The sequence below is a fragment of the Cnephaeus nilssonii genome (assembly GCF_951640355.1).
Source record: "Cnephaeus nilssonii genome assembly, chromosome: 13".
In the NCBI taxonomy this organism is placed as follows: Eukaryota; Metazoa; Chordata; class Mammalia; order Chiroptera; family Vespertilionidae; genus Cnephaeus; species Cnephaeus nilssonii.
This window is the reverse complement of record NC_137084.1, coordinates 19,532,644-19,559,572: the sequence shown is the minus strand read 5'-3', so window position 1 is coordinate 19,559,572 and position 26,929 is coordinate 19,532,644. Positions and strand designations below refer to the sequence as shown.

At 42.0% G+C, this 26,929-nt stretch overlaps 1 protein-coding gene across 1 annotated transcript; it reads left to right on the top strand.

Annotated features, from left to right (window-relative positions):
• Positions 1–745: 745 nt before the first annotated feature.
• Positions 746–26,929, top strand: LOC307109361 (phosphatidylinositol 3-kinase regulatory subunit beta-like; the record flags this gene model as incomplete). Its single annotated transcript, XM_079788046.1, is given in 5 exon segments — positions 746–976; positions 12,424–12,481; positions 26,039–26,116; positions 26,119–26,559; positions 26,562–26,929. Coding segments are annotated over 5 exon segments (1,176 nt in total).

Here is a 26,929-nt window from a genome sequence, read left to right as displayed (position 1 = left end):
AAGTGGGAGCTCAGTAGACTCATAGTCTTGTAGATAATGACAACTGAGAGAGCACCTATGAGGATGTTGGACTGAAATATCTTCCACTTCAGAAGAGGAAAGTGAAGTTAAGACACTATCCCCTCAAAGAATTTATAGTCATTTAGGGCTACAAGAAAATGGAAAATTTCAGTACAAAATGAAAAGTTTTACATAGCAATAATACAGGGTATAATGGGAGGAAATAGACCAGAAGCTCAACCAGTCTTGAGGAATCTGAGAAATCTTCCTGGAGAAAGGGTTATCTAAACTGAAACCAGAAAAATAATTGTAAGTTACTGAGATAAAGATAGTGATGTAGAGATGACATAAGTATAAAATCACAGATGCCAGAGAGAACAATGTGCATTTGAGAAACTTAAGGTTGCTCTAGTTTACTGCACAGCTTAAGAACTTAGCTTTCTGATCACACATACCTGGCCAGGACTCCACACCGAAGAGGGGAAAACATGAATCTTCTCTCCTCTCTCTCTCTCTCTCTCTCTCTCTCTCTCTCTCTCTCTCTCTCTCTCTCTCTCTGTGTGTGTGTGTGTGTGTGTGTGTGTGTGTGTGTGTGTGTGTGTTGAGGAACAAAAGCAGTTTTTTTTTCTATGTAACTTACCTGGACTGGAAACAAACATCCTCAGGGTCTGGCATCCTCTCTCTTAAGTCACAGATCAGAGAGCTGAAACTATTATAAGACAATACCTACTCTGTACCAGGTACAATGGTGGATGCTGGAGGTGCCAGCTCTGTATCAGGCCCTATCTTGGATGCTGGGGGACAGATGCTCTGTGCCAGGAAGCCTCTCAGCATCACCATGTATCCTGCCTGGTTCAGAGCAGGTGTCCTCTCATGTGTTGACCTGAACTGCATACAAGTTTGGAGGAATGAGGAAAGGAAAAATCTTCCTAGTGAAGACAGGACTATCAAACTCAAGTCACAGCAGAGAGGACAGGTAAAATTTAGGAATAGCCCTAACTGGTTTGGCTCAGTGGATAGAGCATTGGCCTGTGGACTGAAGGGTTCCAGGTTCAATTCCGGTCAAGGGCATGTACCTCAGTTGCGGGCACATCCCCAGTAGGGGGTTTGCAGGAGGCAGCTAATCGATGTTTCTCTCTCATCGATGTTTCTAACTCTCTATCTCTCTCCCTTCCTCTCTGTAAGAAATCAATAAAATATATTTTTTAAAAGATTTAGGAATAATAATAGCAATGCATGGATGAAGCAGCCCAGCTAGTAAATTGCAGAGCCAGGGTTTGATCCCAGATGCGTTTGACTCTGAATCTCATGCTTTTAATGACTATGAAGAAGAATAAACATTTCAGAAAACTTTATTGTGAAAATTTACTGTCTATAATACAAAGTCAGGCTTCTACAATAGTGAGTGTCTCTGTGAGGAAGGGCATCTCCAAAGAGTGAGCATTCTTCCTAGGCTACAACATTGTAAGCCAAATTGCTAAGGGGAGGGATATGCAGGAACTGTGCTCTGAAATTTCCTAGAGCCCCCAGAACCATGAAGCATTTGGGGCTGCAATGCAATTATTTGGCCAGGAAGCCAGTGTTTATAGACCACCCACTGTGGGGATGTGGGGGCCTGGACTTAGGCCTGGTGGAGACAGGTACAGAAATCTGAAGTCTTTGACGTTGTTCATTTCTGACTTTGTGTATCTTCATGCTTTCATTGCCATGAAATCATGGAACGTTGAAGCCAGAGGGAACCTGCTCAATAATTTTTAGGGAAACCGTGAGGGTTTTAGAGCCTGACAAACCTGGATTCAAATTTCAGTCTCGGCATTTTTAATTTTTTTTGTTGTTGTTGTTAATCCTCACCCGAGGATATTTTTCCCATTGATTTTTAGACAGAGTGGAAGGGAGGGGGAGAGATACAGAGAGAGAAACATTGATGTGAGAGAGACACACCAATTGGTTGCCTCCCGAGCACGACCGAGCCTACAACTGAGATACATGCCCTTGACTAGAATCGAACCCGGGACCCTTCAGTCTGCAGGCTGACTCTCTATCCACAGAGCCAAACTGGCTAGGGCTAGGCATTTTTAATTTTAGGAAAAAGAAAAACAATTTCCCAATCAGATCACAGTGTGTGGGGTAGGGAAGAAGGCAACCTTTATCCAACAAAAACCAAGTTTAGCAGGAGGAGAATGAGGTGCTCGCAGCAAACCAGGGGAGAGAGGTGTGGAAGACAAATCCACGAGGGGAGACTGTGAGTCCACTAGAGGCAGGAACGCAGAGTGGTTAAAACCATATTCAGGCATTAGATTACCTGGAGCCTTCCAGCCCCAGGTCCACCGCCTCCCAACCGAAATGCAAAGAAAAAACCTGCATGGAAGGCAACGCCTAACCCAATGGAATGAATTTCTGATGGAACCCTTTAAGTCCACAGCCATGAGTTAAATGAGGAGAGCTTTTTGGGCAAGAGTTTCAGGATGAACTCAGCCTCACCACCGAGCTCTCAGAACATGTGTGGTAAGCAGATGAGCTTCCCTCCAAAAAAAGAGAGAAGAGGGTTTTTATTGAGCCCCTCCCATGGCCAGATTCTGCTGGGCTTAGATTGTCTGATTTCATCCTCACAACCATACTTTGGTCCTATGGCCTATCGTTCACTCCTGGGTTTCATGCAACTGAAAACACTGAGGCTCAGAGAAAGAAAGAAATTTGCATCGGATCAAAGAACTAGTGAGTGGCAGAGATGGGATTCAAACATAAAACCCTGAGCTTCCCCCACACGGAGACATCTCCCTCTGTCATTTCATCTCTCCGAATGACACACCTGCAGCCCTGGCTGCCAGCCCGCCTGTGAGGTTAACGTGTCTGTGACTTGGATCCCCACTGGCGGAATCTACCACAGGTTCCAGCGACCTGCAGGGGCACTGTGAAGCTCCCAGGCCTATTAACCACATGAGCTTCCTCCCTGAGGCTGAAAGAACTTATCAACCAAGTGACGCCTAGGAAGCAAGCGGCCAAGTGGAGTGGGTCATAGGGGACAATCACTGAATGAGGAGAGAGACCAAACAGGAACTTGGCCTAATTTGGTGTCCTCAGAATGGAGCTCTCTGGGCTAAGGTTTTCCCTAACAAATATGGAAAAACAGTTTGGGACCCAGGCAGGGAAATTAAAACTTGGCTCCTGTGGCGACGTGCTTGTGCAGACACGTGATGAGCCTGGTGAGAGGCTGGCTTCCTCCCCGGTTCAGTTCTCTCCACCTGGCCTCTGGGAGACTTGTCCCCAAACGTGAAAAGAATTGGAAAATGAACTTACTAAGATCTGGACAATGATTTCCAAAAACAAGCACCAAATCCAAGTGAGCAGATGATGGAGGATGGGCGCCATGAGACAGGTGGAAGGGGCCGCAAGATGCCCGGGGTGCTGCTCTCAGCTTCCTCTTCACTCTCACTCACTGTAGCCACCTCCCTGTTCACTGCAACGTGACAGCAATAGCATAACTCACTTCCAGGTGCACAGACAGCCCCCTGAGGTCACAGCACGCTCTCTAGAATTAGAGGAGTGAAGTTTGACCCTGGATCCATCAGGTACCAGCTATATTTCGGGAAAGTCACTTAAACGAGCGTCAGTATTGTCATCCTCAAATGGAAGGCATAGTCCATACATTTGCAGGGCTCGTCTAAAGATGGAAGGGAACAGCCTTAAGTGAAAATTCAGGGCCTTTGCTCTTATTGTTCCCTTTGCTTTTCTGTGTGGCTTCCTCCAGCACTTCCTCCAATTCTCTGCATGAGGCTATCTCAACAGAGAGGCCCTTTCTGACCACCCATCTGAAAACACAACTCTCTGACCCCCTTCCTCAGCTTGATATTTTTGTCACAGCCTCATTGTCATCAGTCAGGTATTTACTAGTATTTGTTTGTCTATAATATCACACAAACACATACACGTACACCCCTAAGCTCCTTGAAGATAGTGCCTCTCTGTTTACTCATCACTGTGTTGCCAGTGGCATAAAGAGTCACTGGGTTGTAGTTTGTATGCAGTAAACATACTGATGTCATCATAAAAGAATGAAGACTTGCTCCAAGCATCATGCTGGCCCAAAGTGTTGTTTTCTTTCCATTTCCAACTACCTGTTTCAAGGAAACGGGAAGGAAACCTACTAATACTTAAGGAAGAGCTATCCAATTTGGGTGTTGAAGTCCATAGGACCATCCTGCCAATCAGCTCCAACACTGCAGGCACCCACTCTCACTGGTCTTGTGTGGGGGACAAGTTGAATTGATTTTTACATATAATTTCTTTTTCTTAGCTACTGAATTTAAATTTTCTAGAAAACTGTTCTATATCTGCTCTTTTCAAAGTCTGCTCCACCAAGCCTCACATTTCTCCAGTTGCCAGGAATTATAAATGGGAGAAAGGGACCTAGCATGTGGGGCTCCCATGAACCTTGCTTCAACCAGCTGGTAAGTGGCTGGTCCAGACAAGTGGTAGGTCCAGACAAGAATACAGCCCAGCCTGACCCCTCCACCTACCATCTTTCCACCACACCACCTCCTTGGGCTGCTGGCATTGCTCAAACCGAATTAACTGAGTGCTTCTCTCATTATTCCAGCAGCTTCCCGAATGAGCAGGCATGACCTGCTCCTCAAAGCTGCTCCCAGATGGTCTCTTCATGAAGGAAACAAATGGGAAATTGGAACATAAGAAAAGAAATGGAGGTCTCTGCAGTCATACCTGCAGCAGAGGCCCCATCTCCAGGCACACTGAAGAGTTCACTACAGCAGCAATAACCACGGTGGGAATCAAACTTTCTGAGCTTCTGGCTCCTCATGTCCAAATAGGAATACTACCTGCTGAATAATGTTCCCAGGACATTATGGGAATCAATGAGATAGTGAGTAGGCAGGCCTTTTGAAATGTTAAAGGGACACTCTGGGAAGACCTTCTTATTATCTTGCCTCCATTGCTATGGACTATGCTATTACTGCAGAATTTCAATAACGGGAAAGCCCAGGGGATGGTAGTACAGAGGGGCCCTGGGGATGGCCTTGAAGCTGCACTTGAATAATAAGCAAATTAATTTTGTTTAGATTGTAGGTTTATTTGAGGTGGACAGAGACAATGAGGAACTAAGACCCCCAAACATCCTTGGCAAGCCCCCTACAATATGCAAGCTTGGGCAAATCAGTTGGATTCTGTGTGCCTCAGTTTTCCCACTTGAAAATGGGTTAATATTTAAAACCACAATGACTCTGTAAAAGAGCTTTCGAAAGAATAAAAATAAAATAAAATGGGAAAACTGTGAAGAAAGTATTAGGTGAATCTGAAGTCAGAAATCCTTACTCTAGGTTTGGTTTATCTTTGGTTGATGACATTCTTTCCATACACCACCTTCTGATTGCTCTTTGGATATATGCCTGTTAGTTTCCAGCACTGCTGTAAACCAAAAGCTAAAGAGCCCATATCCAGGTGCTCAGGGGTCTCTAGAAGAGCCACTCACCTGTCTCGTACTATTTCTTTGTTTCTTCTTCTCTGGGTGGAACACAAAAACCCAACGTTCTTAGTACCTGGATCTCATTGTGAAACAAGGACCCCAACTTCAAGGATCACAGCTTTCCTGAACCAAAGGAACAGGGCAAAGATCCATCATCAGCTGAACTGGAAAGGGAGGGAACTGGGTTTGTCACTGACTATAAAATGACTCATACCTGTCTATATGCCTCTAACACCCCAGGGGTGGCCCATGGGATCGGGTCTCAATGGAGGTTTGAAGCACTCAGACAACAAAGGAAAGGAAATAATAAATCATAGAAAATTTCTTTCCCAGAGGATGTGTAGAAGCTACATGGGAATCCCAAGTTTGTAGACTAATTGGACAAGTACCAGTGGAGGATGAGAGGCCAACCAAAGAAGGTCCCATGCCAGCTAGACTCTTTGCCAAGGTCTCTGGCTCTAGCCAACTCTGGAATAGGGTGAAATGAAATTTTCAGAGCTCCAGATTTATCAAGAATGCAATGAGCTCTTCCTCTATTAGGATGAGTAGATATCCCCACCCACCAATCTCCCTTTATCCCCAGGTGGAGAAAATCTATAATGTTAACAACAGACATTACTGAGTAGTCACTCTGGGCCAGGCTATGTATGTGCTGTACCGGTGTGAAATGCCCAGCCTCAATCCTGAAGGAGCTCAGAGGCAGTGACTAAGGATCATTTTTATCCAGAATGTAACTATACCCAGTTGCCTTCATTCCAAAGAACTTCCCTCAGACTATTTGAGGATTATCTACAGGCTGAGCAATCTTTTTCCCCAAAAGGAAATATGACATCATTTCACTATAAAGCAAAAGAAAGATCAAGGTTGTGATTATTTACTCTATTTGATTGTAGGAAGCAGCCAAGCCAAAGCTATCAGGGCACAAGGTGACCGGTCCTTTAACATATTCTAAACACAAAGCATATGTCCCTTCAGTTCATATGACCTTTCAGTTGCGGATGTCTTATCTTTCCAACTAAACAATAAAGCTCCTTGATGACAGGGCCATTGTCATATGTTACTGGATCCCACAGAGGCTAGCGCAGTGTAGCTCAATATAAACCATCACAGACATGGACCTGAGTCCACCTAAACCTCTTCATGGATGTGCTACCGCGGGCAAGTCAAAACCTCTGCAGTTGGGAAAATAATCTACCTGACAAGGGTGTGTTTAGAGATAAATGAGGTAACACAGATGAAGGGTTCACTCACCTAACAGTGGATGTGAGATGATTTTACTATAAAACTTCAGGCTTCTCTACATTGTTTACATTATCCAAGACATGCAAGCAACCCAAGTGCCCATCAGTAGGTGAGTGGATAAAAAAAGCTGTAGTGCAGCCCAGCTGGTGTGGTTCAGTGGTTGAGCATCAACCTATGAACCAGGAGATCACAGTTCAATCAATTCCTGGTCAGGGCACATGGGCAGGTTGCAGGCTTGATCCCTAGTGTGAGGCATGCATGAGGCAGCCAATTAATGATTCTCTCTCATCATTGATGTTTCTCTCTCTCTCTCTCTCTCTCTCTCTCTCTCTCTCTCTCTCCCTCTCCCTCTCCCTCTCCCTCTCCCTCTCCCTCTCCCTCTCCCTCTCCCTCTCCCTCTCTCCCTCTCCCTCTCCCTCTCCCTCTCCCTCTCCCTCTCCCTCTCCCTTCCTCTCTGAAATCAGTAAAAATATTTTTTTTAAAAAAAGGCTAAGTTTAAAAAAAAAAAAGCTGTAGTGTATTTACACAGTGGAATACTACTTGGTCATAATGAAGAAGGAAATCTTACCTTTTGCCACAGCATAGATGGACCTAGAGGGTATTAGGCTAAGTGAAATAAGTCAGACAGATAAGTACCGTATGATTTTACTTTTATGTGGAATCTAAAAATTAAATCACCTCCCAAAGGCCCCACCTCCTAATACCATCCCATTGGGCACTAGGATTTAACATATGAATTTGGAGGAGACACAAATATTCAGTCCATAACAATTGCCAAGGGTTAATATTTGATCAAGCTGGGAAGTGGGTATAACATTATCATTGTATTATGTTCCTTCTTGGGTATCAATTTGAATTATTTCATGATAAAAATGCATTAAAAAAGAATACCTGCAAAAATACCAGGTCAGACTTTGCTTCTGGGTATTTTAAGCCTGAAAAAAAAAAAAAACATTTGGAGGAAACTGAGCCTCTTTTGTGAAATGAGAACTACCTACAATTCCGTAATGATATACAAAAATTCCAAGTACAAGAGGTGATTTCCAATCCCTTTCAGAGGAGTGGCAAAGGCCCTCAGCGTTTCAGTCTAGTCCATGTTCCTCCTCATTTGTCACAGACCCCCCTCTATGTGTCCCAGTTTCGGGGCTGGGATATTTGATTCCTCGGGCAGGAGGCAAATAAAAGGAATATGATCATTCAAAGCCTCTTTCATTACCATCACTCGCAGAGGAGAATTCCACCTTCAAATCGCTCAATTCTGGATTTCTGTTGTGTCAAACTGGGACAACAGATAGGGTGACAAAAATTAAGGCAACAGCAAGGCTGGATGGGTTTTCCATGGTAAAGGCAGAGTATTCCAGGCTGAAGAGAAAGAAAATGCCTGGAAGGTGAGAGGAGAGGGCCAGGCTTGAGAGCAGAGATTTTGGGTCTGCCTGTGTTTCCTTGGCCCTCCAGGTTCTTGTTTCTTCCTGAGTGCTCGTGGCCTGCTGGCATGGTAGCTTACCTAGCTGCTTTTAACTAATGCAGAAGAGGGGTTTTTGCTTTGTACTATTGGGTCAAATTGGGTCGGAAGTAAAAATGGTTTTTCCATTGACATAGAGCAGCCCAAAGTTTCTTTCTTTCTTTCTTTTTAATCTTTTAAGTATTTATTTCTTACGTTTCAATTACAGTTTACATTCAATATTATTCTGTATTAGTTTCAGATGCACAGCAAAGTTGTCAGAAAATCATGTACTTTACAGAGTGGTCCCCCTGCTGCTTCAAGTACCCACCTGGCCCTATATATATTTATCTCGATAGTATTGACTATATACCCTATGCTGTAATCTAAATCTCTGTGACTGTTCTGTAACAGCAATTGCATTGCTTAATCCCTTCACTTTTTTCACCCAGCCCCTCAACCCCCTCTCCTCTGGCAGCTGTCAGTCTGTTCTTTGTATCTATGAGTCTGTTTCTATTTTCTTTGTTTATTTTGTTCATCAGATTCCACATAATAGTGAAATCATATGGTACTTATCTTTCTCTATCTGACTTATCTCACTTAGCATAATACCCTCTAGGTCCATCCATGCTGTGGCAAAAAGATTTCCTTCTTTTTTTATGGCCGAGTAGCACTGCATTGTGTAAATGTTCCACAGCTGTTTTATCCACTCATCCACTGATGGGCACTTGGGTTGCTTCTATATCTTGGCTATTGTAATTTAGTAGTTTGAATTTGATTTTATTAATTTATTTTATACTTTCTGTTTGCCCTCCTTTGTGGTTCCCCACCACCACCTTCTTTTGTTTGATAATATTTAGTTGCTTCTATTTGGAAGCCATAAATCTTATTCTAATGGCTACTCCAAATTTTTTAACTACAAATTTTCTGATAAGGTCTATAATTATTTAATTTCTCTCAACTTCAATAAGTCCTTAATGTGCTCCCCCACCTTATTATTGTTTTATAAAACAAAATTATAAATTTTAAACTCTAACCATTAATTTAAAATTTCAACACATTTTATCAATCTCTGTGCTCACTGCACTAACTCATTTGGTTTACAAGTAGATGGGAAGAAGAGCTATTTAGAGGAAGCCTGCTTCATGTATTCCACATCTTTCTGTTTTTATTTTTCTATTTCAGAAACAAATTTTAAAAGTATTTAGTAAGGATCTGTGTGTAGTAATATGTTTAGTATTTGTGTGTCTACCAGTAAAAGTGTTTTCATATAATCCTCCCTCTTGAATAAATTTTAGCTGGTTGTAAAATTCTAGGTTGATAGTTTTTCCTTCAGCACTTTAAAGTTATCACTCCATTATCTTCCAATGTCTATTGTTATTAATGAGGTTTGCCATCAGTCTGTCATTCCTCTATACATAACTCTTTTTACTCTGCTTTCTTAACTGCATTCTGAGTGAGTTCCTATATTCTATTTTTTATTTCTCTAATTCTTTCTGTCCCTCTGTCTGGCCCAGAGTTCATTCTATTCATTATGGTTTTTTAATGTTTTTTAATAAGTAATACAATCATATGACTCAAATCCAAAGTTTACACAAACGTAATCAATGAGAATTACCCTCCTACTTCTGCCTCTTTATTTGGTCTACTGGACATTTGGTGAGTCCTTTTACTACCCAAATCCATGTCCTTTAATCTGAGAAATTTCCTTGAATTACTTCATTATTTTTTTCCATCCATTTTTCTGGTCTCTTTCTCTTGAACTCATGTTATTTATATGCTAAATTTCCTGGACTGGTCCTCCAATTTTTTTTTCTTCTCTTATTTTTATTTTTCTCTTTATATATTTATGTTCTAATTTGAAGGCAAATCCCTTAACTTCACCTTCCAGTACTTTCATTGAGGGTTTGTTTTTGTTTTTCATTTCTGCCATCATGTGTTTAATTTCCAAATGTTCTTTTAAAAATATTTATGTGAATTTTTAAAATTTTTGTTTTATAAATACAATAGTTTTTATCTTGCTAACAATATTAAAGTTTGCTTTTTTTTTCTTGTTTTGTCTTCTTTTCTATTCCCCTATATCAGGGGTCCTCAAACTTTTTAAACAGGGGGCCAGTTCACTGTCCCTCAGACCGTTGGAGGGCCAGACTATAGCTTTAAAAAAACTATGAACAAATTCCTATGCACATATCTTATTTTGAAGTAAAAAAACAAAACGGTAAAAACACCAGCATGTGGCCCGCGGGCCATAGTTTGAGGACGCCTGCCCTATATAGTCTCTGCTTTTTTATGTCTCTTCATTGTGCTTTCTACATTTCACATTTAAGGCTTTCCTCACTTTTCTGGTAATTTAAATTTTTCTCTTCAAGATTAAAAGTAAAAGGAATTTAAAGACAGTTTGGACGTTCTGAGAAGACGGATGTGACTTGTCAGTGAGGAGCTTTCCTCTATGGTGATCTAAGTAAACCATTTCTTGGGGAATCCCCAATGTCTATCTTTAGGACTTCGCTCTTAGATAAATTCTATTCCTCACAGAAGAAACTTCCAACTCCTTCTGGAGGGTAGTGTTTGGGCCACCAGCATTCTGAAAGCCAAGAGGAAAGAGCCTGGGTACCTCACCATTCAGCATTCTTTATGCATATGGTTACTTAATACTCCTACTATAATGTGGTAGCCCCACCCTTAGCTGTGCCTGATGTACTCCTGTCCATACACACTGTTTTATCATTTCCAGGGCTAAGCCTTTAAAACATTCTTGGGATGGGAGAGGGACAGTGTCTAGCACTGTGAGTGGGAAAGAAGATCTAGAGAGGTATAAGTGCTTCTCAAACAGCTTTCACCCAGTTCTTTTGTTCTAACCCCTACTTTTGCTCCAGGTCACAGGTTTCTGGAATTACTAGTTTCTGAGACTTAGAGGGTTCTCAGCATAAGCTGGGTTTATTTAATTTTTCAGCTTTCTCAGACCATAATGGCATAGAGGTCTAACTTTCTCAGGTTTGCTAATCATTTATTACTCATTCTTCTCCTTTCCAGATTCCAAAATACTGTAGCCATTGTCTCTTCACCTATATTCCCCATTCTTGTTGGTTTGGGGTTTTTTCTTTCTTTCTTTAATCTCTTTACTGTGCTTTAAAAGAGTAAACATAGCCCTAACTGGTTTGGCTCAGTGGATAGAGTGCTGGCCTGCAGTCTGAAAGGTCCCAGGTTCGATTCTGGTCAAGGGCATGTACCTTGGTTGTGGGCACATCCCCAGTAGAGGATGTACAGGAGGCAGCTGATCAATGTTCTCTCTCATCAATATTTCTAACTCTCTATCCCTCTCTGTAAAAAAAAAATCAATAACATGCATATTAAAAAAAAAAAAAAAACATGGCCAAACAGCCATTGTAACTCAAAGCCTCACATTTTTTTTATTTCAATCACTCTATTTTTTTATGTTCAAATATTCCAATTGGTCCTTTTTTCCCTATCTCCTCATTCTTGTTCTCAGGCTTTTTCTCATAATTTTTATTATTGTAATGAAAGTTTTTATTTCACTTACTTCTGTGAAATAATCAATGTATTTACTTTAAAGCCTTGCCTGATCATTCTATAAAATCACTTTCATCTGAAGTGAATCCATGCTCTGATTGTTGGTTTAGTAGCTGGTTTTTCTTAGTAATCATTTTTATTCATCAGTTTCTTTATTTGGTTTAAGTCTCATTTTGGAATATGATGTGGTTGGGTTTTTTTCCCTTTTCTCTTCTCCCCTCTACTTTGCCTTCATATTCAACTTTCCTGCAGAGCAGCTTTGGGGTCCCCAATTCAGATCCAGGTCTAGTAAGGACCTTACTTAGAGTGGCCGTCCTTCAGAACCACTGGGCTGCGGCAGATCCAGGCTTGGTCAAGGGGAAGCTTGACTCAGCTCTTGGTCACAAGGTGATGTCTCATCCTTGTCTCCAAGCCTAGAGCTGGATAGGAGCCAGGGCTCCTATCCAGCTTTACTTCTAGCCTCCTCTCATGAGGGTGGGGTATGAGAAATTACTATCAGCCTCGCCCAGGGCTTCAGTCAGTGAGCCTGCCTCTGCGTTCCCACCTCACAGGAAATACTTTTGATTCACTTATCACCACTGACTGCCTCGCCTTCCAAACCCAGCAAGTCCACCCACCCTTTCAGCCCTGATCACTGTGTGTGTCCCTATGCCAGCTTGGAGCTTCAAAAATGCTTGTCTTGTATGTAAGCCTGACTATCCCTTCTTTTTTCTCTTTTTGTTTTATGTAGCACTTCGTGGAGCAGAAGGGATTCTTCAAGCATGGACTCCACCTTGATCTGGCTTTCAGTAAGTGGTCTTTAAAGTTAGATAGTTGGGCCATGTAAATCTCAATTGTGGTTAGAATTCTGATGCCCAAAGCGGCTGGATCAGGTCAGCTGTGGTACTGAATGCTGCCTTAGCCAGGCTAAATTTTCTCTCCATCTCTTGCACATTACCATAGCACTAGGAGTACAAGAGGCAATCGAATTAAATATTAACTGAACATATTCTGAATACTCAAAATTCAAACAATAATAGAGTAGAATTGAGTGGAATAGAAATAAAGATTTGAAGTTAACTCATTTTAGATCAATTTCTTCCTAAAATGCACTATTGTAGCATCCACACGGCTGTGGGATTAGATGAGTGGTTTGTGTAGGACGCTTAGTACACTATCTAGCACGTCTTAAGTCTGTTAGGATGCACCTGGCATTATAATACATTCCAAAGGAACCAGAGGATCCAGTGGGTATAGAGGTTCTTTTGAGAATCAACAGGAAGAGAGAAACAAAAGGGAACAGGAAATGACTGTCCGGCCAACAGGGCAAAGGATTAAAATCACAGAAAGATGATTATCACCAATAAAATGAAGTTTTCCTCCCTGCCAGTAACCTTTGCCCTGAACACAGTAAACAAGGAACTGTTAGCTTAAATCCACAGGCTTCGTAAATCCAGAGTAGCTACCAGGAAGACAACACATTCCTAGACCCTCTGGAATGTATTGTACATTCTGTGAGGGTTGGGATTTATCTGTGTTGCCCATTGCTTTCTGCCTAGGTCATAGTGAGCATTTAATAACTGTGGGATAGGCTAAAGGTGCTCAGACAGGGATTGGTGTAGTAGATCCCAATGCACACACTTGTGAGATGAATTTATATTGTGGATACAGAGGGGTAGCAAGTCAGCAGAGGATATATTCTGTCAGCCTCCAAGATTCATACAACTGAATACACAAAAGAGAATCAGACATGTGTCCACCGTTGGCCATGTGGAGGATTCAAGTAGGAGCATTCAGGGACACCCTTTTAAGCAGGGAAATAGTGAAGTCTGCATCATCAGGAAGCCCACCCCACAGGACCTCAGACATGAGTAAAGCAGCATCAATGAAATGGGGTGTGTGTGTGTGTGTGTGTGTGTGTGTGTGTGTGTTACAATACTCTCTGTCAAATAAACACATTGATTCAATTGTATAGTAAGAATTCTTGACCTGAATTTCAGACATTCCTAAAAGTACTAGGAAAGGAAAATATGACAACAGGAACAGCTCTTAAAACCAATTATGAAGAGATTCAAATATAAACTGCATGGATTACAAGAACTCAGAATGTAGCTGGTTTCTAATTCCAAGGTTCATTAGAGATGAGTGGCGGAGTAGATGAATGCTACTTTCCACACGTGCTATCGGGACACCATTTCCCCCCTCTGGTTCTCATATTCTTTATTGATAAAATGAAAACTTGCCTATCAGGAATATGTTGATTGCAAATAACAAAAAAACTTAATCAAGAATTCCAGGTTATGGGCTTGTATATGAAGAGTCCTAGGGCTGTAGCCCTGCCAGTGTTGCTCAGTAGCTGAGTGTCAACCCATGCACCAGAAGGTCACCAGCTCGATTCCAGGTCAGGGCATCTGCCTGGGTTTCGGGCTTCATCCTCAGAAGTGGGCATGCAGGAGGCAACCTATCAATGTTAATGCTTCTCTCTCATTGATGTTTCTATCTCTCTCTCCCTCTTCCTTCCTCTCGCTCTAAAATCAATTTTTATTTTTTTTAATTTATTGTTATCGTTGAAAGTATTACAGATGTCCCCTTTGTTTGTTTGTTTCTTTGTTTTTCCCAATGACCCACTCTTCCCCACACCCACCCCTCCCAGGCCTTCACCACTCTATTGTCTGTGTCTATGGGCTATGCATATATGTATATAAGTTCCCCGGTTAATCACTCCCCACCCAGCCCACCACCCCTGCCTTCACTCTGAAAATCAAATTTTAAAAAAAACCTATTTAATAATAATTTTAAAAAGAGTCCCAGAGATTTAAACAAGATTTTCAAGGTCAACTTTTTCCATCCTTCTGTTTTGTCCTCTATTTTGACTTCATTCTCAACAAGTCCTCTCCACTTGGTGACAGACTTATATCCTCACATGTATAAGTCCAGTGGAAAAGAGAGCACACCTCTCCAACAGTCTAAGTGATGATATGGCACCTCACTGACTCCAAATGAGTCAGGTCAATCACCGTGGCCAGAGGGACTTGATGTTCTTATTCCGTTCATCTGAGATTCATGCTTACCCCAGGCTTTCCCCACCAAGATGCAACCAGACTTTCCCATCCACAATCCCACATTGCCTTATGTATTAGAGCAGAGCCTTACAGAACCTTCAACATAGTCTTACAGAAACTCAAGATAGACCAGCGGGGAAGCAAAGAGAAGGATTCCCAGGCTGAGTCTTGGAAAGGATGTTGCTGTTGATTAGCAATGTCTGCTATGGAGCTCAAGCCAAGAGAGACAGTGACTCACAAGTGACATAGATTAGCCATCCCTGGAAGAGGCCATCTAGACCTTCATTCCCAGGATCAAAGGGCAGAGAGAGCACTACCTGTGCTTCCGTAACCCTAGAGACTCCATGGAATGAAGACTTAAAGTATGCTTTTATGTCTGATATAGGAGGGAGAAAGGAAGACTCAGAGAAAACATCATGAAGAAAGCAATGGGAATAATTCTTGAAAGAACACAGGCATGATGGTTTAGTTTTATTAAAAAGAAAAAATCATTAAAATCAGAATAAGCTGGGTTTAAACCCCAGATACACTTTTTGTCAATTTGATTAATACAATTCTGACTAACTGGTTAAATTCAGAGACCTTAATTAATATTATCCCAACACCTACCACAGTATCTAGCAGATAATAAGTGGACTTTTAACAGTATGTAGAATAAATGCTAACAAATGGATAACCATGAGCAGATTAATACATCCCCTCTGCACATCAGTTTTCTTATTTGTAATAGAGACTTAATAACTCTCCCTATGGACTTGCTGTGAGGAGTCCATGGGATTATGTATGTACAGTGATCAGCATGTAGTGGAAACTCATTAAGGTACTCTAACACCCACATCAGAGTCGCCGCTCTTAAACATTAATCAATAAGAATATTTACTAGTCCATATTATATACTCAGCACCTGGAGAACAGAGGGGATAGAGGTAAAATAACCAGAAGAGAAAACACAGGTTGTCACTTTAGAGACTGTCAGAACCAAAGTGTTCATTGCAGCAGCCACTTCTCACTAGATCATCATTGAGGAAGTCAAGAGAGGGCAGCAAAGAGCTATGGGGCTAGAAGGGAAGATGAGCCTTCATCTCTGATAGCCTATCCCCCAATTCAGAGTAAGTTCTAAAACCAAGCCAGGAATCAGGACTTGCACACTGGCATCCTGATTCAGCCACTTACTTGCTGTGTGACCTCAGATAAGGCACATACCCTACATTTCCCAATCTCTGGCCTACATTTCCCAATCTCTAAAATGAGGATAATTAGGGCTCAAAGTTGTTGTAAAGGTTGAAAGAATTGGAAGAGTTGCTGAGCTCTGCAGTAGAGTGGCCTCAGGGCAAAATGGAGACTCCATGCACTCAAGCTCAGAAGCAGAGGCAAGAAGAGAGCTGACTTTGGGGATTACATAAGTAGTACTTTATAAAGAATATCACATGTGTTATAACCAAAATATAGTTACAATTTCATGATGGTACACATACTCCCTTTGACATTCAGACACATGTATCCTAAAAAGTGATTGAGGCAAAGACCATAATTTTTGTTCACCAAATCCCATTTCTCTTTTTCCTTCCTGGGCACATGTAAGACTGGTCTGGTCAATAAAACGTGAGGAAAAGAGATGTCCGTCATGTCCAGGCTGAAGCAGTGGGAAGCCCCTATGGGACCCGCAGCTTCTCTCCTCTTCTGACGTGGAACCAGAACCATCACTTAACCTGAGTCCCTCTTGCCCACTGGCTCTGGATACCTAAGACGAGCGATAAATAAAACAATGTTGTGTTAAGACAGGCATTTGGAATCTACATGCTATTGCAGCATAGCTGAAGCGGCCCTGATAGTAACAGAAGGAAGAAATATTTAAAAGGGAAGCATGTGTGGCAATATTCATTTAATAAGAAAGAACCTGAAGCCCCAAAAAAGGCATCCAATATCATCTATATTGAATAACAATACACCTCACCAGGAAGATATGTCATGGTGCTTTATTAATTTAAACTCAACAATTCAAAATTTTATAAAGTAAATTGTTTAAAAATGTAAGGGAAAATGGCATTCCTGGAAGGAGAGTCACATGGGAAGCCAGGGAGGAGGTGTGAGTAGAGGGAGCAGAGACTGGAGTTTTTAAAGGATTGTTCTAGCTATTGAATTTTTTAATAGACTCCAAAGAGGCAAAGGCAGAAACAGGAAGATCAATTAAGAGGCTATGCAGTAACCCAAACGAACAATCACAGTGGCTTTGACCAGAGACGTAGCAGTAGAGGTGATGAGAAGTGGTCAGCTGCTGGATACATTTGAAAAATACAGACAATAGGAAGTTTTGGTTGATGGGATGTGAGGTTCAAGGGAAAGAGAAGAGAGGAGAATACCAGGGTTAAACCTGATCACTAACATGTGATCAAAGCTGTAAGAAGAGCATGCTTGCTGAGGGAAAGACCAGAGTTTGATTTTGGACCTAATAAAAATGTCCTTATAGACATATCCAGGTAGAGAGATTAAAAGAGGAACTGGGTCAGTAAGTCTGAAGTCCAGAGGAAAGCTCTGGGCTGGAGATATAATATCTGGAAGTCTTCAGTTTACAGAGCATTGTTAAAGCGAAGAGACTTCCTGAGCATGCCTAGGGAGTGAGTGTAGGTTAGAAAGAGAAGCCATCCAAGAACTGTGCCCTGGGCACCTGTGCATGATGAGGTTGGTAGATGAGGAACCACAAAAGAGACAGAGAAGGAGCAACCCACAGTAGGAAGAAAACCAGGAGAACCTGTTGTGTGGATGCCAAGTGGAGAGAGTGTCTCAGGGAATCCAACATCGTCAACTGTCAAACGCTGCCAATATGTTAAGATCTGAAGAGTAGAGTCAAAGCTTACTGGAATAGGTTCAGAGAGAATAGGGGAAGAATTGAAGATAATGAGTATGGACAACTACTTAGAAAAATGTGTCTGTAAACTGATGCAGAAAAAAATTAGGCAATAGGTAAAGGGGACATAAGCTCAAAAGAAGGTTTGGGGTTTTTTTCCAGCTAGGAAAATTAGCCAAATGTTCATGTGCTATTTTCATGTTTGTTTATCGTTAAAGGAGTGAGAGACTCGGTGCCCTTTGCCATCTCTTGGTTCCCAGACCTTCTTTTCCCACAGAGAGTAAGAGAGCATGATAAGCTCGTGATGACTTCAAAGAAGATACCGCATCCGCATGACTAAGCCCCAGTGATGAGCTGTCTCCAAGCCCTCACTGTTAACACCAGGCCACGAGTCCAATCAATTAAGGATGAGTTGGTAGGGAAGGCCAGTGCCTCAATAGTATTGCTTTTTATTTAATGATTTTTTATTATCAAAAGACTTCATTATGCAGTTTAAAAAATCAAACAATAACACGAGGCTCAGGACAAGAAAAAGCTTCCCTGTTCCACTCCTCCCTATGCCCAGGCTCCACGCCCCGAAGCAATTGTTTTCAACTCTCTCATTTGTTTCTTAAGGTGTCTCACGTCATATTTCCAGAACACATGCTTACAGTTTTTTATTTCAAGATTTTCATTTTTTACTTCAAAACAAAAATTTTGTTCTCTTAACCCACACACCACACCCATATTCCTTTATCCCTTCTATATCATTCTCTCAGTAAACTTACATCGAGATTTTGTTTTGTTAAACTGATATATAGTCCTTACATTAATGACTAAAAAATTAGAATTCATAGCTGAGTCATTTGGTATATCACATACCCTTTATTATATAACTTTTTTGTTTCTCCTGAATTAATAATTGTCTTAGTTTTTCACTCGCTTCATTTTTTATGTACCTATAATTAAGCCATACTCAAACTACCCCATACTATTTCCAACAGAACTAAAAACCCATCTCCATACAAATACTTCAGATAAGGTATTCATTCAAAGTATTTCTCAGAGACACATCTCCTGGGGCCCTGCACACTCCTGCTCCTCTCTGGATGGGTTGCCCTTCTGATCTGATGCACAGTTGTCATCCCAGGACCACCCTCAGGATGGGAATTCCTTTCTCCTCTCTCCTCTTTGGATTCCCTGTTTGCTAGATCCTAGATCTTTTCCTTTCTTGGTTTATTTCCTAACTTTGCCACTTTCTCTGTAGCTTCCTGAGACAAGATGCATGAGAGGTATATTTTATGACCTAAGATATCTGAGCAATTCTTTATTTTATCATTACATTTGTTTAATAGTTTATCTAGGTATAGAGTTCAAGGTTGGAGATTACTCAGTCTTCTTAAAGTGTTGCTCCACCATCTTCTGGTTTCCAGGTGTGCTACTGAGAAAGCCAATGCCATTCTAATGCTCATTTGTTGTTTGTGGTCTTTCCCCCCCCCCCCCCCCCAGAAGCTTTATAGAATTTTCTCATTTTCCCTGCAATCTGATATTTTCTGATTGTGCCGCAAGACAATTCTGTTGTCATTTATTTTCCTAGACATTCAGTGCACTTCTCAATTCTGGAAACACATCTTTTAGCTCTGGAAATTGTCCTTTATCATTTCTGTGGCAATCGTCTACCCTCCGATTTTTCTGTTCTTTTATTCTGGAATTTCTATTAGCTAGATGTTAAAATAATTTGCCTGATCTTCTATTTTTCTTCTGTTTTCTTTGACATGTTCTTTTTTTAAGCATTTTTAGCAATAAAGTTTTTTTTAATTAAGGAATGTACATTGTTTTTTAGATATAATGCTATTGTCCACTTTATTCTTTTCCATTGTTTTAGTTTTGAGGATATTGTCTCAGTTTTCTTTTTCAAATCTCCTATTGAATTTTTAAATTTTCTTATCACACTATTACTATTACAATGTCTTTCTGATCTTTACTGTCTCTCTTTTATAGTACCCTGTTCTTGTTTGTGAATAGAATTTTTATCCATTCAACTAATAATATTGCTGAGCACCTACCTTGTGCTAGTCATGAAAAATGAAAAAGATGGAGTCCCTGATCTCATAAAGTTTACATTCAACTGGAAGTAACAGAGCTAATAGCTATACTATACACTGAGTGGCCAGATTATTATGATCACCCATCAGTACTTCGTTGGGCCACCTTTTGCCTTCAATACTGCGGCAATTCTTCTTGGCATTGACTCCACGAGATGTTAAAAGGTGATGCGAGGAATCTGACACCATGCCTGAGGAATAGCACTGTCCAGTTCTGTGAGATTTGATGGTTGTGGAACCAGCTGCCTGATGGTTCTTTTAACTAAGTCCCACAAATGTTCAATTGGATTGAGATCTGGTGATTGTGGGGGCCACCTAAGCAAGATAAAGTCTCCCTCATATTCTTGAAACCACTCCTACACAATACGAGCACCGTGGCATGGCGCATTGTCTTATTAGAAGAAGCCATCTCCATTGGGATATGCCATCAACATGATAGGATAAATTTGATCAGCAACGATACTTAGGTATGTTGTGCTATTCAGATGTTGTTCCACATGAATTAAAGGGCCCAAATCATGCCAGGAAAACATGCCCCAAACCATAACACTGCCCCCCCAGCTTGAAGAGTTGTACTCATGCATGTGGGGTGCATGCTTTCATGCTGTTTCAGTGAAATTCTCACTCTGCCATCTGCATGATGCAACTGGAAACGTGATTCATCGGACCACATGACTTTTTTACAATGCTCGACCGTCAAATCCTTGTGTTCCTGTGCGAATTGGAGACGTTTTATCTTGGTAACTGCAGACAGCAAAGGTGTTCGAACAGGCCTTCGGCTTCCATATCCCATAAGATGCAGTGTACGGCTAATTTGCCTACAAACGTCAGGTGGTCATAATAATCTGGCCACTCAGTATATAATATCAGGAGGTGATGATGTTACAAAAAGAATGATTTCAACAAAGACTGGAAATAAAAAGTGATTGGGAGTGGCTATTTCACATTCCTCTCTCATCTCTCATGTAATATTAATTATAGTGTTTTGAAGTTGATATCTACTCTCTGTATTCTGTTTCCTCCAAGTTCCTTTTATATTTGTTGACTCTGATCTTGTTTTTCATTAGCGTGTCTTTCCCCAAAAAAGCTTGGCTATCCATTCATATTTAAGAGTGAGGCTCAGCTTGGCATGCTTGGGCAAGGCTTCTTAGCTCCTAGGCATCAGCAAAGAGAAGTTTAGAGGGGCACTGGCCTTTAAAGGTTGGGGATAAGGGTAGCACTCTTCTCCTAGTTGGTGGTGTCCCCAGAGAGGATTCCTCTGCATTGCCACCAGCATTCTGGGAGCCATATCAGGGTAAGCAGGCTAGGGAACCCTTTTATAGACTTTCATTAATTCTCCTTTTCAATCTGATAACTGACTACTGCCCTCAACTGTACCTGGTATCCCCAAATCCAAAAGCTCTGTGGTTCAACTCCAGAGAGAAAAGTGGCCCTCAATCTTTTACTGGGGCAAGGTAAGAAGTTTCTGGTGCAACTGCTCTTCATTTCAATTGCCTCCCCATTTTTAGCTCCAGCCCACTCCTACCCCTAGAAATACCTTGTGTCCCCAGCTCCTGAGTCTTTAGGGACTTCTGCAGAGAGACTCAATTTATGTCTTGTTAGCTTCTTCCTGCCCCTTTGTAAGGCTTAAGAATTAACTTTACTTTTTTTAAAATTTATCTTTATTATTCAAAGTAATACAGATGTCCCCTTTGTTTTTTGCCCCATAGACCCCTTCCACCATGCCCACCCCTCCCAGGCCACTATTGTGTCCATGGGTTATGCATATATGCATATAAATTCCCCAGTTAATCTTCCCACCAGCACCTACCCACCCCCACCTTCCCTCTGAAATTCATCAGTCTGTTCCAGGCTTCTTTGTCTCTGGACCTATTTTGTTCATCAGTTTATTTTGTTCATTAAATTCTACATATGAGTGAGATCATGTGATACTTATCTTTCTCTGACTGGCTTATTTTGCTTAGCAGAATACTCTCTTGGTCCATCCAAGAATTAAGTTTCTTAATCTTTCAACTGCTCTGTTCTCCTTTAAAATTCTCTTTATTCGGAGGTGTTCATACCTTTTCTCTTACTGACATTTTAGTAGAGTCATGAAAAGAAACACTTATAAAATCATATTTCAACCCCCATGTTTAACCAGAATAATTCCTTTGTGGTGGTCACTCCTAATTGCTTCTGACAGAATAAAAATAAGAATTTCTGATTCATCATGAGTGTTAGTCTGAGTTCACTGCCAGGGAAAGTGGGAAAATCAGATTCAACAGGGAAAGATCCAGTCCTGAGTGATGGAGTCTTCAGATAAACTCTCAAAAAAACAACTCAGAGACAATTAGCCCAAACATTGAGTGCTTCATCACATAAAGGTATACACCAAGCCAGCTTCATGGGCACATGACCTGAGCAACCACACAGGAACCCCATGCTCAGAGGGCCCCATGCTTGACTTAAATTTCCAGTCACCATCTTAAAATTCTGACTTTTTAACAAGGGTCCCATATTTTCATTTTTCTGAGCCCCACAAGGCCTGTAACCAGTCCTGGCTGTGCATGAGGTATAGGAACCCTGGGAAGATGGTCTCACCAACCTAAGACAAGAGCAAGGTATATAAGGGCAAAGGCCACAAAGTTCATAAGGAAAGATTGTCTGATTTAAACAATCCATTATCTTGTCAATTCAGTACTGGTCATTGTGAAGCTCGGCTCAGGCCAGTTGTTGATCCCCCAAGTCCATTTATTGGTTTTTAGGAACTGCATGACCCATCAGGTTCATTAGTTCGGGCTCAAATAAAACATCTGAGTCACACACAGAAAGGAGTCACAAGTTCACGCTTGGGCTGTTTCTCTGCTGATTCTGATCAGTTTTCTGAGAAGCAGTTGCTCTGGTTTCTTTCCCTGAGGCCTGACCACTTGCTATCCATCTGTCTAACAATCTCTCACATCTTCCAGACTCAGGGTCTTGCACAGACAAGTCTATGTGCACGTGCTGAAGGTCCAGCAAAAACTGTCCTTATTGCTGCTTCATATCCATTTCCTCTTCGTTCTGACTTACAAAAAAAATCTAATATTTTTATGGGGGTGGAAGTAATGTGCCAAGCTAAAACTTTATGTTCCAGCCTCTCTATGGGTAGCCCTGAGCTCAGGCAACTCAAATGGATTGAGCTATGGGTTTTAAATCATTGGCTATGGATTTCCCAGTAAGGTTTCATTTTCTTGATATAGAGGTTATCTCTTCTTTTGCATCTTTTCTGCTACATGTAGCTCTTAACTAATAGCTGGTGTCACAAGAAGCCATTCAGCAAACATTCAGTGCATGAATATTTGCTGGGCACCCAGCACTCTTCCAAGCCACTGAGATACATCAAAAATAAAATACACATCCTGACCCTTGTGGTGTGAACAACTTGCAATGCGAACAAAAGCAAAAAGAATACCATGGGCCTCAACTTAGACATTTCTGAGCAGCTGAACTAAAGACAGAAATTTACTTGAGAAAAATTCATTTTATTCAGCCCCTTAGGGGCTAGCGAATTGGCATAAAGGATATTACAAATAGCTTAACTGGAAAAACTAGAGTTATGATTTATTTTAGATACATGATATGTGATCTACTTTGGAACCACAATTAAAAATTTTAATGTACATGCATGTGTTTATAATTTATATATCTATGTGTGAGTGTGTATATATGTTTTTTAGAGAGAAAATAATAGGCAAAGCAAATCTGGGAAAATGTTATTGTGACTCTGAATGAAGGATATATGATGTTTGTTATGTTTTTCTTTCATTTGTCTACATGAGAAACAGGGGAATCTGTGATTCACTTGGAATCATGTAGCAGGTTTATAATCTTTCTATTAATAAAGAAATAAAAAAAAATAAGACAATTCCAATAGACCACATGGGGCGGGAGTACTCGAACTCTGAGGTCCCTTGGGCCTATTTCTCTGCACTGTGTGGAGAAAGGAGTCTGCCAATCCTTTTGTTAAAAGTATCTACTTTGGAGCAACCCTTTCTAGCCAGGGCTGGCCTATGGGCCTGACAACCAAGACAGATCCCCCTTCCAAAGTCCAGACCAGCTGTTCGTGCCTGCTGGCCAGCACAGGGCTGTACAGCTGCTGGCATTTGGCCTGAGACTTGCTCTCATGCCTACACTCCAGCAGCAGCGAGGTGGTGTGGGAAGAGATGTAGAATGCCTTCGCATTCTACACCTGCTCCTAGCACCATTCACCAAAAATAATTCGACACTCACGTCATGTCGGTTGGCAATAACAGGACGCCAACAGTGGAATGTGTGCCTCTCAAATCCAGAGAGGCGTACCATGATGTAATGGAGGGTGAAAGAAGAAAATGCAAAACAGTGTATAAGAATAATCTCACATGTGGTAGAAAGAAAGGAGGGATGAAGGGAGACAGGAAGGGAGGGGAGGAGGAGAATGAGTGAATGAATGAATGAATGAATGAGTGAACGAACTGCAATCCAGTGGCAAAATTTTCATATCAGAGTGAAGGAGAGGAAAAGAGAGGGAGACAGAAAGAAAGGTAGGTAGGAAAGGAAAGTGAAGGGAATGAAAGACAAAAAAATTTTTAAAAAATTTTATTTGGCCGAAACCGGTTTGGCTCAGTGGATAGAGCATCAGCCTACGGACTGAAAGGTCCCAGGTTCGATTCCGGTCAAGGGCATGTACCTTGGTTGCGGGCACATCCAATAGGGGGTGTGCAGGAGGCAGCTGATCGATGTTTCTCTCTCATCGATGTTTCTAACTCTCTATCCCTCTCTCTTCCTCTCTGTAAAAAAAAAAAAAATATATATATATATATATATATATATATATATATATATATATATTTAAAAAAATAAAACTTTATTTGTATGTCCGTATGTATATACATAGAAGATCTGAAAAGATTCAGCTTAACAGTGGTTCTTCTTAGAAGATGAAGGGAAGGCTCTAATGTTTTTCTACTTTTTCTTGTCTATTGTATAAATTTTCTGAATTAGTCCATCTTGATTTTTTTTTCTAGTGAAGAAAAGTTAAGGCAAAGGACTATGTGGCGGGGAGGCAGCTCGCTCCTTGAAGAAAAAGGGCTGCTGTCCCCACTTTGACGTAAATAGAGGCAAGTGCCGTGGAGATGAGAGGTCAGCAAGCTACAGTCAGAGGGCCAAAGGTGGCATGTTCTCCACTGTTTTGGTAAATAAGGTTATATCTCAGCCCCTTCTGTTTATTTACATATTGCCTATGGCTGCTTTTGTGCTACAAACAGCACCAAGTTATGTAGTTAGTTGCAACACAGACACAGGTGTGGCCTACAAAGCAAAAAGTATTTACTATCTGGCCTTTTACAGAAGAAATTTGCTGATCCCTAGTATCCATTCATATTCACCTTGGAAATGGGAGTTGTACAGTCTACATTAGAACACTGACCCAAAAATTCAGACTCTGAGAGGAAGGGGTAAAAGGTAAGTTGCAAATTTATCTCATGAATTTAAAGGGTTAAATCAGCAAATGTCATCTCACATCATAAAGACCATCCCTATTCACTCAATGCCAAGAGCCCCAAACACAGCCCTGTCTGTCATTCTTTGTCAGTTTTGTTCAAAGAATTTATCACCATCTGATACTTTCTGGTTTGTTTATGTTAGCCTCCCGCATCTATAGATATAAAAAGCCAGCTACCTTAACGACCAGAACAACCAGAGACCAGAACACCACGGCCCCTCGCCCAGGCTGGCCCCACCCCTGAGGGAGCAGTTAGGGGCTCCCCTAGGCAATGCGATAGGGTGCAAGGGAAATGAGGGAAAGTCGAAGAAATAGAGGGGAAGGTCTTAAGGGTCTGCAGGGTTGGGGTGGTGGGCCTGGAGTAGGTTTGGAGTGTGCTGGGGAAGGAAGAGGAAGATCCAATTGGAAAACGGCTCAGCACAGTACCTTTCTCATTGCGAACCAGGACATGGACTGAAGGGGCGGTTGTTTCATGAGTGCACTTGGGAGTGACATGTTCATGGCAGCGGCAGTGCTCCCGAAACTTCACTGATTCCAAATAGTAAACAGCTACCAATGCCCAAACAGAAAAATCCGCTCCAACTAGAGGCCCTGGACTTGCAACACGACTGAAGGAAACACCACTTAAGGAGGAGTTAGAAAAACCGGAAGTGTGCGACCAGAGGATTGTGGGATTGTGGAGGACGCCTGGACGCCTGAGCGCCTACGCCTAGAACGTGAGCCTGTTTTTGTGCATGTAAATAGTCAGCCCTGTAGTCCTCAGTCTCACAGTATTTGGATGTGAATTCTGGCGGGAAATTATTTCTCTTGAGGTTTGCTGTTCCCTTGCTGCGAGGAAGAGCAGAATTAAAGGTTTCCTTTGTTACCTTGGTTTGAAGCGGAGGACAAGAGCCGCGAGAACGACCAGTTCTACGAGGAGTACACATGCACCTCCCAGGAACTGCAGATGAAGAGCACCCCATCAAAGCCCTCAATGAAACCATCAAGGTCTTCAAAGAGCAGGGCCAGACTCAAGAGAAGTGTAGCAAGGAGTATCTGGAGCGCTTCCGGCGTGAGGGCAATGAAAAAGAGATGCAGAGGATCCTGCTGAACTCAGAACAGCTCAAGTCTCGCATTGCCGAGACCCATGAGAGCCGCTCGAAGCTGGAACAGGAGCGGCGGACACAGGCCTGGGACAACCCGGAGATCGATAAGCGCATGCACAGCCTGAAGCCAGACCTCGTGCAGCTGCGCAAGATCCGAGACCAGTACCTGGTATGGCTCACCCAGAAAGGCGCCCGGCAGAAGGAAATCAACGAGTGGTTGGGAATCAAACAGGAGACTGAAGACGAGTATGCACTGATGGAGGGTGAGGATGACTTCCCCCACCATGAGGAGCAAACCTGGTATGTGGGCAAGATCACCGCACGCAGGCTGAGGAAATGCTGAACGGCCAGCGGGATGGTACCTTCCTCATCCGTGAGAGCAGCCAGCGGGGCTGCTATGCCTGCTCTGTGGTGGTGGACGGCGATACCAAGCCCTGTGTCATGTACCGCACGGCCACTGGCTTGGGTTTTGCGGAGCCCTACAACCTGTACAGGTCTCTGAAGGAGCTGGTGCTGCATTACCAGCACACCTCCCTCGTGCAACACAACGATGCACTTACCGTCACACTGGCACATCCCCTGCGAGCCCCGGCCCCGAGCCCTCCCTCCCCCGCCCCCCACACACAGCCCACGGACTCATACAGAGCAGGACTCCACTTTTCTGTCTGTCTCTCTTCTTTGTGA